The sequence below is a fragment of the Urocitellus parryii genome, chromosome 2, assembly GCF_045843805.1.
Source record: "Urocitellus parryii isolate mUroPar1 chromosome 2, mUroPar1.hap1, whole genome shotgun sequence".
In the NCBI taxonomy this organism is placed as follows: Eukaryota; Metazoa; Chordata; class Mammalia; order Rodentia; family Sciuridae; genus Urocitellus; species Urocitellus parryii.
In genome coordinates, this window is record NC_135532.1 from 30,785,317 (window position 1) to 30,803,161 (window position 17,845).

At 37.3% G+C, this 17,845-nt stretch overlaps 1 protein-coding gene across 1 annotated transcript in view; it reads left to right on the plus strand.

The window, feature by feature from the left end:
* Nbea (neurobeachin) overlaps window positions 1–12,231 on the plus strand; it is a 620,123-nt gene extending 607,892 nt beyond the window's left edge. Inside the window, exons 55-58 of the mRNA XM_077795156.1 lie at window positions 5,058–5,159; window positions 6,924–7,120; window positions 7,878–8,029; window positions 10,430–12,231. Coding sequence (XP_077651282.1) covers window positions 5,058–5,159; window positions 6,924–7,120; window positions 7,878–8,029; window positions 10,430–10,520 — 542 coding nt within the window. The 3' untranslated portion in view covers window positions 10,521–12,231. The remainder of the gene's footprint in view (window positions 1–5,057; window positions 5,160–6,923; window positions 7,121–7,877; window positions 8,030–10,429) is intronic.
* Window positions 12,232–17,845: the final 5,614 nt, after the last annotated feature.

A 17,845-nucleotide genomic window follows, 5' to 3' on the forward strand; every position in this document is an offset into this window, starting at 1 on the left:
AGAGCACTTCATACTACATCTTGGGTATAAATTGATGATTGGGTAAAAAGGCTGATTTCAGCTTTTTGCCATAAGAATAATCATAAGAGTAAAATAAAATAAAATAAATCAGATTTATTATTTGACTGAATTGACTGATTTATGACTTATTTGTTTAAAATGACCAACCACTATAGTAGCATATATGTGTCTGAGTAGAGCAACTATACATATTGGTCAATTCACTTATTTTTTTTTAAAGGCAGTCACAGCACACACTGATTTGACTGTCAAATCTGTATATACATAGTTTTTGCCATTATAAAACTTGCAGTATGAAAGAAAAGGATGTTGTTTTTCCTCCTCCAATTTAATCTACTCTAAATACCAATTCATAGGCCAGATAATCAGTCTATATATATTTTCTGCCTTATAATGTGTTGCTACACAAAAGCAAAAAACTAGTTATGTCTAAATTCATATTAAAGTGTGTGACACAATGCCCTTAGGTTTTGGAGGTTGTATGTATTAACCTAGATTTGAAGGGGAACTCCTAGTAAGAAACATAATATCCTAGAAGCTGTTATAATTCAGGGATTGGTCTTGTAATAGACATTGACTCACTTTGTATGGCTGAGAGGTCAAATCATCCTTGTTAATTATAACACCATGAAATGACAGTATTTATCATCTAACTTTATGTGCACGTCACTGAAATCTCAAGATAAATTCAAGTGGATTTAATGTATTTGTTTCTTTTACATTATCACTATTACATTGTAATGGACAGCTCTATTAATTCCAGAGGAAAAATAAGTAATGTTCATAGATATTTTGGGGTAGATATAGAAAGAATCTGTGGATTCATTGTGCCAAATATATTGTTGTGACTAATTTAGACATCTCAAAAATATTAGCCTTTTGTAATTATTTTTACCATTTGAATGAATTTATCACAAAGCCAGTTAAATTTTTAAGTAAATTATTACATAGTTTCAGACCATAAAATAAGCAAGCAAAGACTTCCTACAATGTGATATAGTTTAATCATAATTGTTTTATTAATGTATTTTATACTACTGATACTAGGTTTTTTTAAATGTGTGCTTTTGAATATAGAAAATTATCTTGAAATTTTAAATAGGTCCCTAACTAGATAGCAGAATTGCAAAGATATAAGGGGCAGATGCTTTCATCTGAAACAGACTTACACAAACTTAAAACTAATTTGGAAGTGATAAAATTAATTTGCGCACTTTAATTGGAAGCAGCCTCCTGCATGAAAGAAAGCAGAGCAAGCAGGCAATTTGTGCTAAAAGCTGATTGAATTTTTTGTCAGGTAGGTAGCTTGGACTTGGCCGCTTATCCTCTGGAGCCCCTCTTTGCAATATATTACAACCCATCTCTGACTGGTGTTCTTTAAAAGGATCAATGCTATTCCTGTTGAATCCCTAGAGTCCAAAACTTCATTGATCTTGGGACTTGACATTTCTCATTACATGCTGTAGCTTCCAACAAGATAGTCACAAGAGGGGCAAGTTAACATTGTTGTCTCTTCAATAGACACTGAAAATACATTGGGACCTCAGCTCAAAACCAATCTGCTTTTAAAATATGTAATTTAAATGTGTATACCAGATATAAAGTGCTTTATAGGAAACTTGATGATATTTACATATGAATTTTTAAAAAATCATAGCAATATGAAACTTTGAAAGGGAATTTACTATTCTTTTCAAATCATAACTACAAAGATTCACCGAGTAATATGTATAAGACACTATTATGTGCTATTCTACTCCATCTTTTAAACACAGATCTTTTAGCTCCTATAAAAGCATTATGCAGACTCTGAAATGAGAAGCCAATTGAAAAGAAGCGTCCAGCTGTGCACACGTACCTTCCCTGGGCTCCCATTGTATAGGACTCAGCTCTGGATGCTGACGCTCCCACCAGCCTCAGCCTGTCATGAAACATCTGCCAAATCACATCCCTCTCTTTGTTTACATCCAGCCTTCTTTTAAAAGACTGTCCTGTGCCTAGTACCACAACTGCCACTAGCCAATGGTATTATAGGAGATGAGAGCTGGACAAAAACTAGCCCAGATATATTTTCAAAGTATATTTATATTTATACATAATAGATGAGTTTGTGTCACTCTTCAGAACAAGGAATGTTATCTAGGGTTTAATAAATTTTAATCCTTTAGTCTTTTTGTTGGATATCACAGGAAACATATTCAGATGTATAATTCTCACCTCATAGGACTTTCTGTGGGTTCCACAGCCATGTATGTAATGGAACATCCTAGCCCAGGCAGGGATGCAGTGGACCATCAGTGTCCCATCCCCTCAGTCTCAGATTGGAGACATTTAAGGTTTGTCATTGGAAAGCAACCTTCTTTCCACTCAGTCTGTGCGTTTTCTTTCTTTTTAGGGGCCTAAGGCTTCCAGAAAGGTCTTTGGTCTAGGTTGGAAGCAATATAAAACACAAGAGTGACTAATTTGTTCTGTGACAGGTAGCTTCAGTGCACAGACCAGTAGGTAGATTATTTAATTTGATTATTTGGGGAAGGTGAGAAAAAGATAAGCAATGGATTGTGACCTAGATCCAGGTTCAGGAGTTCAGGGAATGAGATTTGGGCTGTCCCTATGATGCTCAGAGCAAAATGCAGTCAGTGTCACATGAGAAGAGGAAAAGGAATTTAGTGTGAATTAATAAATAGATTTAGCATATCCATCTTCTGTTCTTCATTGAATACTTTGAGTATGTAATCAAAGGAAACCAGAATGTGGACCAATTGACATTTTCCAACCCAGGTACTATTTTCAATTGTGGCCCCTTTGGCCTTGGGGAATGTGGGCCCAGGTATATTGGGGACTTGCACCAGGCCTCTGTGGTAGCCCAGCCTGTGGCTGAGGACTCAGTATTCTGATATGAAGACTTTGAAACTATTCTCAGTTATCCCAGCAAGTTTATAACATACCATTTTGAAATATGTCTTGAAATCATAATAGCAATGAAACCAACTAAATCTCTTATTCTGGAATTTTAATTAAAAATCTGTCATATTTTATGTAAATATAAAATGAATGAAAACAGCTTCTACCATGATTCTGCAATGAGTTGGAAAGGTCAGAAATAGAATTTGAATGCTATATGTCACTAAGAGGTTTGTCCTCCAATTCCAGCAGAATGGCACAAAGAAGCATAGGTCTAGGAGAATCCACTGTCCCTGCTTAGCTATGTTTCATAAGAATCAAAGCTTTTGCTGAATATTAATAGCCCACAACTGAGGTTTAAAAAAGAACCATGAGTAACTTTTACTTTGATCATCTCTCTAAAGGCCATACACCATCTCACTGAAAAATTTCTCCCTTGTCAGTTCTCTGTGAATAGCTGCATTTAATATCTATTTAATTATTTTCTTATCTGTTTCAAGAATTTGGAAATGACTTGATAAAAATGAGATGAATTCTGTTTCTTTTAAGCCCTTTATACTTGGAATTTCCAAATGCTTGCCTATGAGGAATCTTAAAATCAGATGTGTTTATTCCTTATCATTCATATCCATTCCCTCACAGAGAGCTCTTCTGTTGAGGAAATGAGCCAGGATGAAGGCCGTGGTACTGTCGTCCTGAGAGGGGAGATCTCACCTGCACCTCCCTCTGCGCTCAGCCCTTTAACCCTGAACTACATCCATCAATTGTGATGTGGCAGTGAAAGAATATTCCCAAGATTTTAAGGAATTGTTGGAGTGTGTGACATATAGCCCTGGAACAGAAATATGCTTTCTCCTTGCTACAAATTTCCCAACTCAAAAATCCTAGAGTAACATTTTATTTACTTTTCCCCAGCTGAAGTTGGACATCTTTGAAGGGAATTTAAGTTCCACCATTTATTCAAATGATCTGGGAAAATTTTTTTAGTGTTTACTTTTTAGTTATAGGTGGACACAATATATTTATTTTATGTTTATGTGGTGCTAAGGATGGAACCCAGTGGCTCATGCATGCTAGGGGAGCGCTGTACCTCTGAGCCACAATCCCAGCCCCAATTTGAGAAAATTACAATGAAAAATAAAATATCTTAGCTCTCTAAATCAGACAGAAGCCTTTTAAAATATATTTTCTAATTTAAAAAAGTATATAACAAACATAAGGAATTTTTTATTATAGTAATACATACATCAAAACATCACATTGTACATCTTGAATATATACAATTTTTAGATTTACTTATTTATTTTGGAATTGTACAGAGAATGCAAATTTGAAACTTACATTTTTTCATAGAACTTCTTACCCTCAAGAAAATATCCACTAGATTGAGAAATACAGAGAAACTATAGAGTTGCAGTTACAAGACCAAGTTACAACATTTCTTTTCAGGGAGAATAAAATAATGGTTGATGAAACTGGCAATTTAAAATGAAATACTTTCAAGCTAGGTTTGCACCAGTGAGATACAGAATTAAGATAATTGTCTCTTATTTCTGTCACTACCTTCCTCACCCTCCCTTTCTTCCCTCCTCCACCCCAAAGCAAAGTACCTCTGCTTGTTTTCATGGAGATTTTAGATTTTTCACTGAGTAAGAGCATGGATTTTAGAATTAGAAAGCTCTGGGTCAAATTCAACACTTGCTAGATATATGAACTTGGAAACTTGAATAACCTTCAAAGCTTTGACTCTACAAAGTATAAAATAGGGATAATAATAGTACTCAACCCAATAGGAATGTTACTATAATTAAATGAGATATCACATGTAGATACCTTGCAAGGCACAATGTTTGTTTCACAACAATAATCAGGAGAAAAAGGATAGTTGTACCACTGTATTAGTATCCTAAGCATATCACATATATTAATGTATCCTGTCATTTCAATAGCCTCTATTGGAGGTTGGTGATCAGGTAGGTACAGTATTTTTTGATAAAGAAGTTATCAGAAATGTGAAGTAACTGGCTGTGGTCCTTAATAAAATGGTGATTGTCTTATTAAAGGTTAGGTTTTATGGTGGAACTGTTTATGTTTGCCATTGTCTGTAATGACTCACTGCTGCTGCTTTCTTACAGGTGACTATCCTGCACCAAGAGCTGTTCTCACCGGCCATGACCATGAAGTTGTCTGTGTTTCTGTCTGTGCAGAACTTGGACTTGTTATTAGTGGTGCTAAAGGTCAGAATCATTTCTTTCATTTTAAATCTTTAGAAAATGTACTGTTTTCTCAAGCTAACTGTGACTTATGATTTATTTCTTCCAGGGGACTCTTTATAGACAAATGTAAACCCTAGGTTCTTTGTAGCTGTTTAGTTTTATTATTAACACTTCCTAGTACTAATATGAAATATGTTTAAAAGTTTATGTGGTATTTGTGGTGACCACCATTCTAACCATAACACTGGTAAATTCAATTGCAATATATCCATGTGATGCAATTTAAAAGGACATTTAAAAGACAAAGGGGAACTATTCCTGATGCAGTGGGGGACTTAGGGGGATCAGACTTGGGCTTGGTCCTCTGCAGGACACTTTCTTTATAAGACTGAGGCCTGTGTAGAGGTTGATGGAAAGGAACCAAGATTATATAGTTCTTTTGTCTCTTTATAGAGGAAGTGTCATTTGGGGAAAAAAATCAGGAAACCTGGGCCCTAATTCTGGCTCCCCGATAGCAATTCTCCTTGGAAAGACTCGGGCAAAAAGGAGTCTGATGTTTGGAAGAAACAAAGACCAATATGGCAGGAGTGTAGGAGGACGAGGCAGAGACAAGGAGGGAGAAGCTGAAGGGGTGGGAGTGGCCATAGCACAAAGATTTGCATTTTTTACTTACAATATGGTGGGAAATCATTGAAGGTTTTAGTCAAAGTCATGAGATGATCAGATTTGTCCATAATTCTGGCTGCTTTGTGGAAAATGGATATAGTGGAAAGGCCAGGGACCATGTTTTTGTTTTTACATCTTAGTACAAAAGAATAGATAACAAAGAAAGTGGCATACAAATATAGGAAAACAGTTTTAGTTTTCTATAAGTAGAAAGCATTAGAAGTGATTGATTGCTTTTATTTTTTATTTTCCCAAATTTTTGGTAGTTCTTAACTTTAGTAATCAGGAAAAACTTAAGTATATTTTTATAATGTCACTTACTTTGTAAATATGTATCTGTTTAAATTAATTGATTGAAAATAAAAATGTAATTCGTCCACATATTTTGCCAGTTTCATTTTATTTTGAGTGTACAAAGGGGCAGACAGACAGTACTAAACTAATTAAGCACTTATTTTCATGAATTTGACTAGTGGGTTTTTAACTTAACACAATTTCTACAAGGGCAAAGAGTATTTGGGCCACTTCTTTAACAATCTTGCCTCACTATAAATTTGTTTAAAGACAGAAAGTGGTCCTGTAGTCTCAATTACTTAAATTCTTAATTTTGCTTTTACATTTCATGTATAAACTACGGAAAATGGTAAAACTTACTTGGCTTAATATGATTTATGTAGTTATAGCCTTAAAACTCTGATGCCACTGGAAATGACTAGCAACTGTCGTGATAATTCTCAGACTTTCAAGAACATATTCTGAAAGCACATTAGGAATAATGTTCTGGTACATCTGATCTTTTGTTCTCACATAATTTATGAACTGTGTCCTTTTATTATGAATATTCTCTGACAAAGGAAAAGACCAAGTGTTTACCCCAAAATACACGTTTACCATAAAAAGTGGGAGGGTGTTGTAGGTGCATGTGCATGTGTGATTAAACAGTCACTGTTTCCTCTATTCATAAGTTCAGTACTTGGCTCCAGCCAGCAAACCCCTTTCTTTTTCTGTCTTCTTTGAACAAATCTGAGTACTGCCCAGCTAAGGTTTTCAGGTTGGTGAAAGCCAATGTCTGGTCTGTTATCACTAACTAACCATGGGCGTTGGTATCCCACTCTGCAGAGGGCCCCTGCCTTGTCCACACCATCACTGGAGATTTGCTGAGAGCCCTTGAAGGACCAGAAAACTGCTTGTTCCCACGCTTGATTTCCGTATCCAGTGAAGGCCACTGTATCATATACTACGAACGAGGCCGATTCAGCAATTTCAGCATTAATGGGAAACTTCTGGCTCAAATGGAGATCAATGATTCAACACGGGTAAATCTGCACGTTCAGTGCTAAATAGGATGGAAGCCAAGAGATTAAAAATTAGTTGTTTTACATTAAATGATTCATAATATAACTTCTCTGGTATCCATATTAATGTGTACTTATTTAGAAAGTACATAAATTCAGGTAGGCTAATACATTGAACAAACCCCAAACTCCTTTAGTCCCAGGTAATTAACTCAGTGAATTAGACTTCAGGGATAATAGTTTCTATTTAATTAGAGGTAGGCCCTTAAGGAGATTTTTTTAAAGTTCCTTTTACTACAAGTCATTGTTTCTACACTGTACTCTCACAATAGTGAATATAAATTTATTGTTGAAAAATCCTACCTTTATAATCCTAAACCAAATTGAAAAGTACCCACTTGCCCTCTATTCACAAATGAATTATCAGTTTTAAAAATTGTTTTGAAATATACTTCTGCTGTTTGTTCTTAAAGTCTAGACATTTTTGACATTCAGAATTTAACAAAACATCAAGTTATTAATTCTCAAGTTCTTCCTAAATTAGATGGGTAATAGTGTCTTTGGGACTTTCATAATTTTGTAACTTAATTTGATTTTAATAAGATTCTTTGTCTATGTAAGAACTTGACAAATTCTATATTGAAGCTTTTAGAAAGCTTGAACAATTTTCTAAAAGAAGACTACTGCTATAAGGGGGATGGACCACATGCTTTTCAGTATTGACCACTGATTGTGAAAACATGGAAAGAAATGTTTGGTTTTCTGTCTTTTTCTCAAGGCCATTCTCCTGAGCAGTGATGGCCAGAACCTGGTGACTGGAGGGGACAATGGTGTGGTGGAGGTCTGGCAGGCCTGTGACTTCAAGCAGCTCTACATTTACCCTGGATGTGATGCTGGCATTAGAGCAATGGATTTGTCCCATGACCAGAGGTGAGCCATGTCAGGGATGAGTATAACCACTGGGAACTGCCATGGTAAGCTCTGGGCATTCTACCCAGGGTGGAATGTGCTAGAATAAGATCCCAGTGTCCAAGTGGAAGAAGGACTAGTGAAAGAAAGGGTAAAATGGGGGAAGGAGTACATACTCTGAGAAACAATTATGATAAGCAGGAAATAGAGGAGGAAAATAAGGAGAAACACCAGAAATGGGTCTGTTGAAGAAATGGGCACCTCAGACACATCTTAAGGGCTTATGACATAGAACTTACTCCCACCAGTGTCTCTGTTCTCAGACCCTCACCTCGTCCCAGTTTTCCCTGGTTATGATTGTGTGAAGGAAACATTTTTTTTTTTTTTTTTTTTTTTTTTAGCAGAGATTGATTTCAGGGTGAGGCCTGCCTCTAACTAATCAAAATGCATACTATAGACTCCAGCTGGCCCCCTTTTAAAAAGTTCAAGGGGCTCAGTCATTACCTGAAATAATCCTACACTCCCCCCTTTTACTTACCTATTTCTCACTTATGTTATTTTATTGTATTTTATATATTCCTCTAAAATACTTTAATCCTTTCATGGAAAGAGTTGACAGGAATATGTACTAATTAGCATGATCTTCCTTGGTCTTTACTTCTCTTTCACAGTATTTTTTTTATTTCCTAAAATTCACCTTTGAGCTTATTATAAAGTGAAAAGAATATGAGGAATATAACTAGTTAACATTTCTAAATTTAAAAATAAACTAGAACCCTATGATATTAAATTAGCATGGAATATCTCATTGTTTTCTATATATTTAATGGAAATAAGAAAAGCCTGCTAACCAACTTTTTTTCAACTATAAATAAATATATGAAATGTATTTTATAATAATATGGGTTTCTAAATATTTTAAATATTAAGACAGATAATAAATTTAACAAAACATCTTTACAATACAATAAAATGGTACTGAAGTCATCAGGAAAAACAAAGTAACTTAATTTAGACTCGGGAATGGACATGTGGTCTGCAGCCAGACTGTTTTTAAAGGAAGTTTAAGGTTATCATTAGAGTATTCCAAAGTACTCCAGGGCATAATCAGGAATAAATGAGAATGATTTACTCTGTAATTAGTTATAGGTACATGGGTGTTTGTAAAGTGTTTTAAATGTTCTATGTTCTTAAGTGATTTAAATATTCTCCCCAATATTTATTCACATATTTGTTTTGCAAACATTTGCTGCCACTGTCAAAGGTAGAATATTTTGCAAATAAGAATACATAACAATATTACTAAATACATAACAAATAAGAATACATAACAAGATTACTGACCCCAAAGAGCTCACATAATCATAATTTGAGCAAAGAAAGTAACAGAATTACAGAAAAAGGAAGCAATCAAGTCCTTCTTAGGGCTGGGAAGGGCAGGACAGACTTCAGAATTTACCCATCCATTTACCAGGCTTGGACAGAGAGCGAATGAAAGAGCATATTCAAAGTCACAGTAAAGTGAAGGGTCTCCAAGTGCAGTGAAGAAAAATACAGATTAGGTTTCTATTTCTATTTTAATTCCATTCTTATTTTTGCTGCTTTATAATGTGCCTGATATATTCTGATATATTAGAACAGTAAGCGCATACATAGAAACTATGAATTGATAGACAAACACATATTGGGGATTTATACTCAAGAAAGTATTTATCTGATGAGTGGTCATATTGAAAGTTGCACAATGCTTGGGATAGACAGGTTGTGAGCACTCCATCAGTGGCAATGTGGCTGGTTGGAACTGTCACAGAAAAGAAGCCTTGGTGCTGGATGGCTGGTTGGAAGACATAAGGGAGAGGGAAGGAAGTGATCACAAGATCAGTAGCTGGACAGTGGCTCAGGGTGGGTGCCAACTGTTGAGAGGTTTGTGAAGCATCCTGTTGTCATCCAGTAGGCAAAGGCACTCAATAGGCAAGGAGAATTTGGGATCGGGGGCTTCGGAAAGAGTTGTCATTGCATAAGCCCATGCATAAGGAGGGTGTATGAAGTGACAGTTTAGAGATTAAAGAAGACTAAGAAAGAAGGGTCACAAAAATGGGAAGAGAAGCCAGAAATCCTCAGAGAAGCCAGTGGTTGTCAAAAAAGGGGAAGTGGATAAGCATGAATGTGATTGCTGAGGTGGTAGGTGCCTGGGTGACCCTGGAAACCCTGGTTACCATGGGGTTGTCTAATGTTCTCCAACAAGGCTCTGCCATCAGGGCTGATTAGGCTGCTCTCCAAAGAACCCCCAAGAAATGTTAGTCTAATCTCCACACAAAGCAAAGATTTGGTGAAGTTCAAGATCAGGATACCATCTAACATAAAATAGCAACCACTTGGATGAGTTCATGTCACTCTGAAATAATGTCTGTGCTTTTCCAGGACTCTGATTACTGGCATGGCTTCTGGTAGCATTGTAGCTTTTAATATAGATTTTAATCGGTGGCATTATGAGCATCAGAACAGATACTGAAGAGAAGTGAAGAACCACAAGCCAAGCTAAAGCTGAGAGCACAAGTGCTGCATGGAAAGGCAATATCTCTGGTGGAAGAACCTCGTCCACATCGGCCTCTGTTTGTACATCCCATCACACCCAGCAATAGCTGTACATCGTAGTCAGCGACCATTTTACTTTGTGTGTTTTTTCAGAACTGAACACCAGCTGCTACCAAGCAAGCTTGTATCATGTAAATTATATGACTTAGGAGATGTTTTGGTAATTATTTCATATATTGTTGTTTATTGAGAAAAGGTTGTAGGACGTGTCACAAGAGACTTTTGACAATTCTGAGGAACCTTGTGTTCAGTTGTTACAAAGTTGAAGCTTTGAACCTAACCTGCATCCCATTTCCAGCCTCTTTTCAAGCTGAGAAAAAAAAAAACACATTTGATACTTTGTACATCAGATGCATCTTATTTAAAGGGATACTTTTGTAAAAGTAAAACCTTGTATAAAGAACAAAACGTTTCTTAATTTTATTGTGGAGTTACAACTTGCATGTTCTTTACTCCTGATGTCTCAATGGAACAGGTGCATTCACGTTATGAAATAGAAAGATCTGTCCAAGGACGCAGCTTGTACAAAAGGGTTGAATTTGGGCTCTATCAGTAATATTTGACATTTTCACCAAAATATGGTTTGCACTTTTTAATCTAAATTCATCCCTTCTAAGTGAAATTTGCTCATAAAGCATTTGGATACTAAGCCATTATTTGCCATGTTTGGTACTTTATACAAAGAAAATTCAGCCCTACCCTTTATAATTTGAAGACACAGCAGAAAGGGGGCTTAGGGATGAGGTCCTGGTTTTTATTGTATAAATAGGAGTCATGATCATTAGTTCCATAGTAATGACTTCCCAACACCTGGGCATCTCTTCCAGAGTCATCCCACTGGCTTAGTGTGTATGCATTAGGAGAGGAGAATGATGCTAACTTATTTTTCCCTCTTTGGTTCTTAAATAGCTTAGTTTCTTTAATAACAGGTCAGACTTTATTACAACAATAACTGAAGTTATTCTTTTAGGTTCTTGTGAAATTCTCACCTAAAGCCACATTCTTAGCCTAAGCCACTTCATCTTTTATGACATAAAATGATGGTCGTCAAATGATTTTCCATACCTTGTACTGATCAAGTTACACACCCAGGGGTATATACACTTTATTCATGTTTCTTCTTTGTATATTTGGTGACTGTATTGTCATAGATGTACATATTGTGTCGGTAGGGCTATGAGGCATGTTACAGGAATGTAATTTTCTCAGAATTTACACTCACTTGCAGTCATTTATTTAAAAAGATAAAACAAGATAATGGGTTCTTTGTATTGGCACTTTGCACCAGAAACATATCATTATTTATTGATGTGATTACTTATTTGTTATCCACCTTGTACTAGTAAGTTTTAGCACTGAATTATTCCTTCTTCATTGTTGTTTGTATTTATGAAATTCTGAAATTATGGGGAATCAGTGTAATGATTAAGTTATTCATCACCAGGCTGTAAGCAATATCTTGAGTTTGTAGCTTAGAATTGGGAGGATACTGAACATCTGGAAGACAAGTTCATTTCATCTTAAGATCATGGTGAAATATTTTGGATATATAAATTCCTTAAGCTATTGTAACCATGTTTTATTGCAAAGATGTAAAATATGCCAGATGTGTGTGAGTTGGAAATCAAAAAAACAAAAAAAGAAAATAAAATATGCAAAGAATTCACGGATTGTTTCACATTTCACTGGATCCTTCACTAACATGCATTCATTATATTGTCATACAAGTGTAAAGAATCAGCGTTGCTTGATATAAGGGCCTAGCATCTAAAAACATGAAACAAAGTCCTAATGAGGTCTATAATTTGATGAAACATGAGCTGTTCTGCTTGGCCATCTGGCAGGGATTTGGGGCAACAGTGACCTTAGGGAAACAGCCCTTGTTTATTCTGCACACTTCACTTTTTGGATTATTTTTAAACTGTATTGAAAAGAAGCTAAATGGTGAAGGATATAATAACTTCTGGCATTAATATTATCAAGTGATGCTATGTTCATTTGAAACCATGCTTTGAAAAATTCATCATCAACCAAGCATGGCACAGGCAGGGGCCCAGAGACTTAGAGGAGCTGAGCAGCTGCTGACCACAGCAAGGTGGATAGCAGGAGCACTGCTGAAGAGACATCAGCTATGCAATTTGGTGTGGATGGTGAGGCAGCAGCCCAGGCATGCACAGAACTACAAGCAATGCTATATTTCCACAACCAAAAAGACTGACCACCAGAAGCCCAGAAAGGCTGGCTATTCTCAATGTCCATCCTATGCCCAGAAATCTCAGTCACCTAGCCCTGCTGGCTCCCTTGACCCAGGCCTTTTCATAACTTGTCAATCTCTCCAACAGCAGATTAGTACCTAACATGTCTTGAAATACCTCCCTTCTTTTTAGCACCATCATCTGGACTGTCCCACAATCTGCTGACCAGTGGCTAGATCTCTTAATCTGTCACCTGTCGTTCATGCCCTACCTCCTGCTATTGGCTACACCACCAATCAAATCCCCCTGATGGGCACCTTGCAAAGCTGATAGCAATGGCTTAATGAATGGTATTCTTAATCTCTAGGGGATGAAAAATCATCTGAAGAGCTTATTTTAAAAGCAGAATCTGGGTGCCATCCCCACATATTCTGATGTGGTGATCTTTGGGCACATCTTCAATAGCACTAATTTGGGCAATAAAGTCCAAACTCATGAGGGCACTGAAATCTATCAGCCTCATTGCCCTCTTTCATCCACACAAGTTCTCATTTGTTGCTTCCCCAGGGGACCACATCCTGGGGCCCACCCATCCATTTGCAAGTCCTGAGAACTCACCTGCATACTAGTCCCTGTGTTCTTCCTGTGGGGCCTCTTCTCTGCCCACATCACTCCTGTTCAGCTCCTTGTGGCAAAATGACCTAAACCAACTTGGTCATACACAATCTTGCTTGGCACATAAAGACAGGCCCCAAACTCCACATCCCCACCATATGATGATGATGAAAGCATCTTTTAGGATTTAATTTCAGCCACGTGTAGATACTTTTTAACAGGACACACTTTGACAAGCAGGTATAAAACTGTTCTAATTTTTTTGTGAGTTTGGTAATACCGTTTTGATAATCTGACATCCATTTTACATCACAGGTACACCAAAAGCAGACACATCAGTGTTCTAGAAATGATCCCATGAGCCTTGTAATGTCACCAGCATTCAGAATCATCTAACCTAATCACTCAGACATCAAGTCTTGGGCACCAGCCTAAGAGACCAGGCTGAAAGCCTCAGTCGATTCTTACACCCTGGTTATGGAGAGGTAGGAAAGGGCACTCAAATACTATAGCCAGTGTTTATTCAATTAATATGTATTAAACATCACAAATTTCATCAAAGACCTTTTTATATCATTTATCATGCTAATTTAGAAGCCAACAGTTCACCCATTGAAAAGCCATCCTTAGCATTTCTTTCCTAACTAAAAAGGCTTCTGGTTTCCCTTGGGTTTTGAGGTTTGGGGTTGACTTTGGAATGAGACCTTTCTGATTAAATGACCTGGAGTACAAACTGCAAATGTCCCTACAATAAGCATCAATCTGCACATCATGTCTCCATCTAGTTGCTTCAAAGTAAATGTCAACATCATTACCCTTCTCCTTATCCTTACAGACCTGGCTCAGGTGGTCCTTCCTCTGTGAAGCCTTCCATGGCCACTAGGTTAGGTATCTCCCCACACTTTTCATGTCCCTGGGAAATATACTGTCACAATGTACTACTTGTCTCTCCTCCCCATAGCTGTGAGCTTCTTGGGCATTGGAACTCTTAAATTTGAATCCTTAGGACAAAGATGATTTTCAAATATTCAGCAAATAATGCATAAACCAGATTCCAGGGAAAAATGACAGAGTTGGCAGGAATGGCCAGGGTCCACAGACCTCCTTCCCATTGTGCAGTGCCCATAGCTCACATTGCCCTCATCCACCTGCACTGTGGCACGATCCATGGAGCTCATGCTCCAGTTACCATCCAAATCCTGAATTTTCTTTTGAGGTTCAGAGAAACACTACTAATGACAATTCTCAATAAAGTGCAAAAGATGGGATATTTAATTTTTTTAATTTAAATATATGCTCTTTACCCACATTCATCCAATTAGAAGAAAAGGAAGCTTACAGATGTTTTGGGGTGAGAGTTTCTGGTTATTGTGTAACCTAAGATCAGAATCTAGGGACTGGGTACCTCCTTCTGGAAATAACTTATTACTCCCCATGTAAGTTAAAATGGAGATAATACTATCTGCACTTAGTATTGTTGAGTATTAAAATGTATAGCATATGCCAAGCACCTAGTAGAGCACCAGTTCTTGGTAAAGGTGGTCATTAACTTCCACAGGCTGGTGAACAGGTGTCGTTTTCATCTGCTCAGCACCCCTTCCCCTTATTTATCTGCTATGTATTTTCTTTGGATAAACTTCTCCTCCCCTCCCAACCTGTGATCTGTTGAGACAGCCAATTGTAACACATGATCCCCAGGACCTTCTGGCCAACCATGTCACTTCCACTCAGCTGCAATCTCATTCCTGGAGTTTTTATGTTCTGGGGTGAAGAGCCATCTTCTTCCACCATCACTAACCTATCACTAAGAAATTAGGGATTTTTGTCAGCTCTCTTCTCCACTACACAGAGAAGCCCTATATCAGTGGAAGAAAATGAAACCATGAGAAATACCAGCCTTGAACCTAAATTGCCCTCCTGTGTATGGGTGTCCCAGTTCTAGATATTTGCTTTATGTCAATACCAGTAGGTATTTGTCTCCTCATCCCTTAAGTTGTTCAAAGCTGTGTTTTTTAGTGCTTGAGATCAAATCAAAGAATCATTACATGATACAGCTCCCTGCCATCAACATCCTTGTCCTGCTTAGAAGAATGTGATACAATCCCAATTTGATGGGACCCGAAGCATATTCCCAGTCTACCCATGATTTGGTAACACCATGTTTGGATAGAGAGCCAAAAGAATTCATAGCATACCCAACAGACGTGGAATGAATATTTTGGCAATTTAGATGCTGAGTTGAAAAATCCAGATACAAATAAGTACTTACCATAGAATTCCATTTACATAATGAACAAAAACTGGTGAAATTGACATGTGCTATTAGAACTCAGAACAATGGTTATTAGGTGTGTTACAAGGATGTGAACATTCACTGATGATTTGTGTGATTTTATGTGCACTATATTATACTTCAATAAAAAATGCTAGTGAGAATGCCAGTGGGGAGATTTACACTCATATATTGTTGGTGGGACTGCAAATTAATACAATCACTTTGGAAAGCAGTATGAGGAGTCCTCAAAAGACTGTGAATGAAACCACCATATGACCCAGCTATCTGACTCCTTGGTATTTATCAGTATACTGTAGTAATACATGCATACAATGTTCATAGCAGCACAACTCACCATAGCCAAATTATAGAACCAGACTATGTGATTATCAATAAATGAATAGATAAAGAAAATGTGGTGTATACACACAATGGAGTTTTACTCAGCTATAAGGTAAATGGATAGAACTGGAGATCATCATGTTAAGTGAAATAAGCTAGACTCAGAAAGTCAAGAGTCAAATGTTTTCTCTCATATATTAAAGCTAGAGGGAGGGGAAGAAAAAAGGAATTAAACAACAGCAGGGGATCTCACAAAAATACAAGGGAATTGAATAGAATAGAGAAAGGGGATGAGGAGAAGCAGGGCAAGTACTGGGAACATAATCCACCAAATTATGCTATGTCTGTGTATTAAAGTACCACAATGATTACTGCTTATGTATACAATTATAATGCACCAATAATAATGATGATGATGAAAGGGAGCTCAGTAGAGTAAAGGAAGCAGACTGGGGAAGGAGAAGAAGGGAGGGAAAGGGAAGGTACAGGTACTGGGGAATGAGATTCATCAAACTATATTATGTGCATGTATAACTGTGGCTAATGGACCCCACTATTATATATAATTATAACACACCAATAAAAAGAAGCATACTTTAAAATTTAAAAATGTGTCCTGTCTCTCACACTGGCTCTGTGACCCTCTGAAGTTGTAGGCAGACCCCACCATCTTAAGTTGTCAACACCTGTCCCTTCCTCCAGGGTGATTCAGGTCTGCATCTTGGCTGGCGTGTCTTGATTTGCACTTTCCTTCTGATGGAAACCTGGATCCCACACTTCCTTCTCCAAAAAGCCCCCATCCTGTGTCCCAGGAGTGCCTGACTCACTGTGCACATGGCCCTTGGCATGCCCCTCCTTTTGTCCCTTCGGGCAGTTATAACCCAATGTCTGAGACAGGAAAATTTAAGAACAGCAGAAACTTACTGCTCACAGTTCTTGAGGTTTGGTGAGTTCAAGAATAAAGTGCCAGCGTTTAGGTGTCTAGTGGAGACTCCTCCTTCATAAATGGCACCTTCTGTGTGCTCACATAGTGAAAGGAGCAGACCCCTTTTATAAGGTCACTAATCCTCACAACCTAACTACCTTCCAAAAGGCTTCATCTCTTCATCCTGTCACATGGAGGTTTAGGTTGCAACATACGAATTTGGGAGGATATAAGGATTGTGATCATAGCAACACCCAGACCCCTGAATTCTCCGGGCTTATTGACACACATCTCCCTCCTACTACACGTTAACCCAGATGCATAAATTTTTCTTTTTATGTCCTGGGCGTTTTGCACAAAGTATTTGTCATTGTCATTGTGTATTATATATAGTGTTCCTCTCTAGACTGTGAACCTACAAGCTAAGCATTTCCTTACCCCTCACAAGGGTCACAACCAATATCCCTATAATGAAAGATAAGTTAACAAGAGAAAAGCACAACAAATTCATTTAATTCACTTTTTATGAGACGTGCAAGGCTTCAGAATGAAGACCCAAAGACCTACAGAAAACTGTCCACTTTTATACTTAGTTTGGATGAAGCATCAACAAGCCTGTAGAGATGGGATTGGGGGGGAAAAAATGGGGATGAGCTTATGTGACAGACAGAGCAGAGAAACAGCAGAGTTTGTGTGTTTGATTCTTTTTGTCCTCTCAGTTGTAGCATTTCTTCCTCTCAGGTAAGGGTCAGAATCCTTCTGGAATGATCTTATGATCTACTACCACCAGACCGATGAGAATTTCTTTAGGCCATAGAATTTATTTATAGCCAAGTCTTACACATAAAGGTGGAGGGAGATTAGAGGAATATTTTAAAGCTTTATGGCTT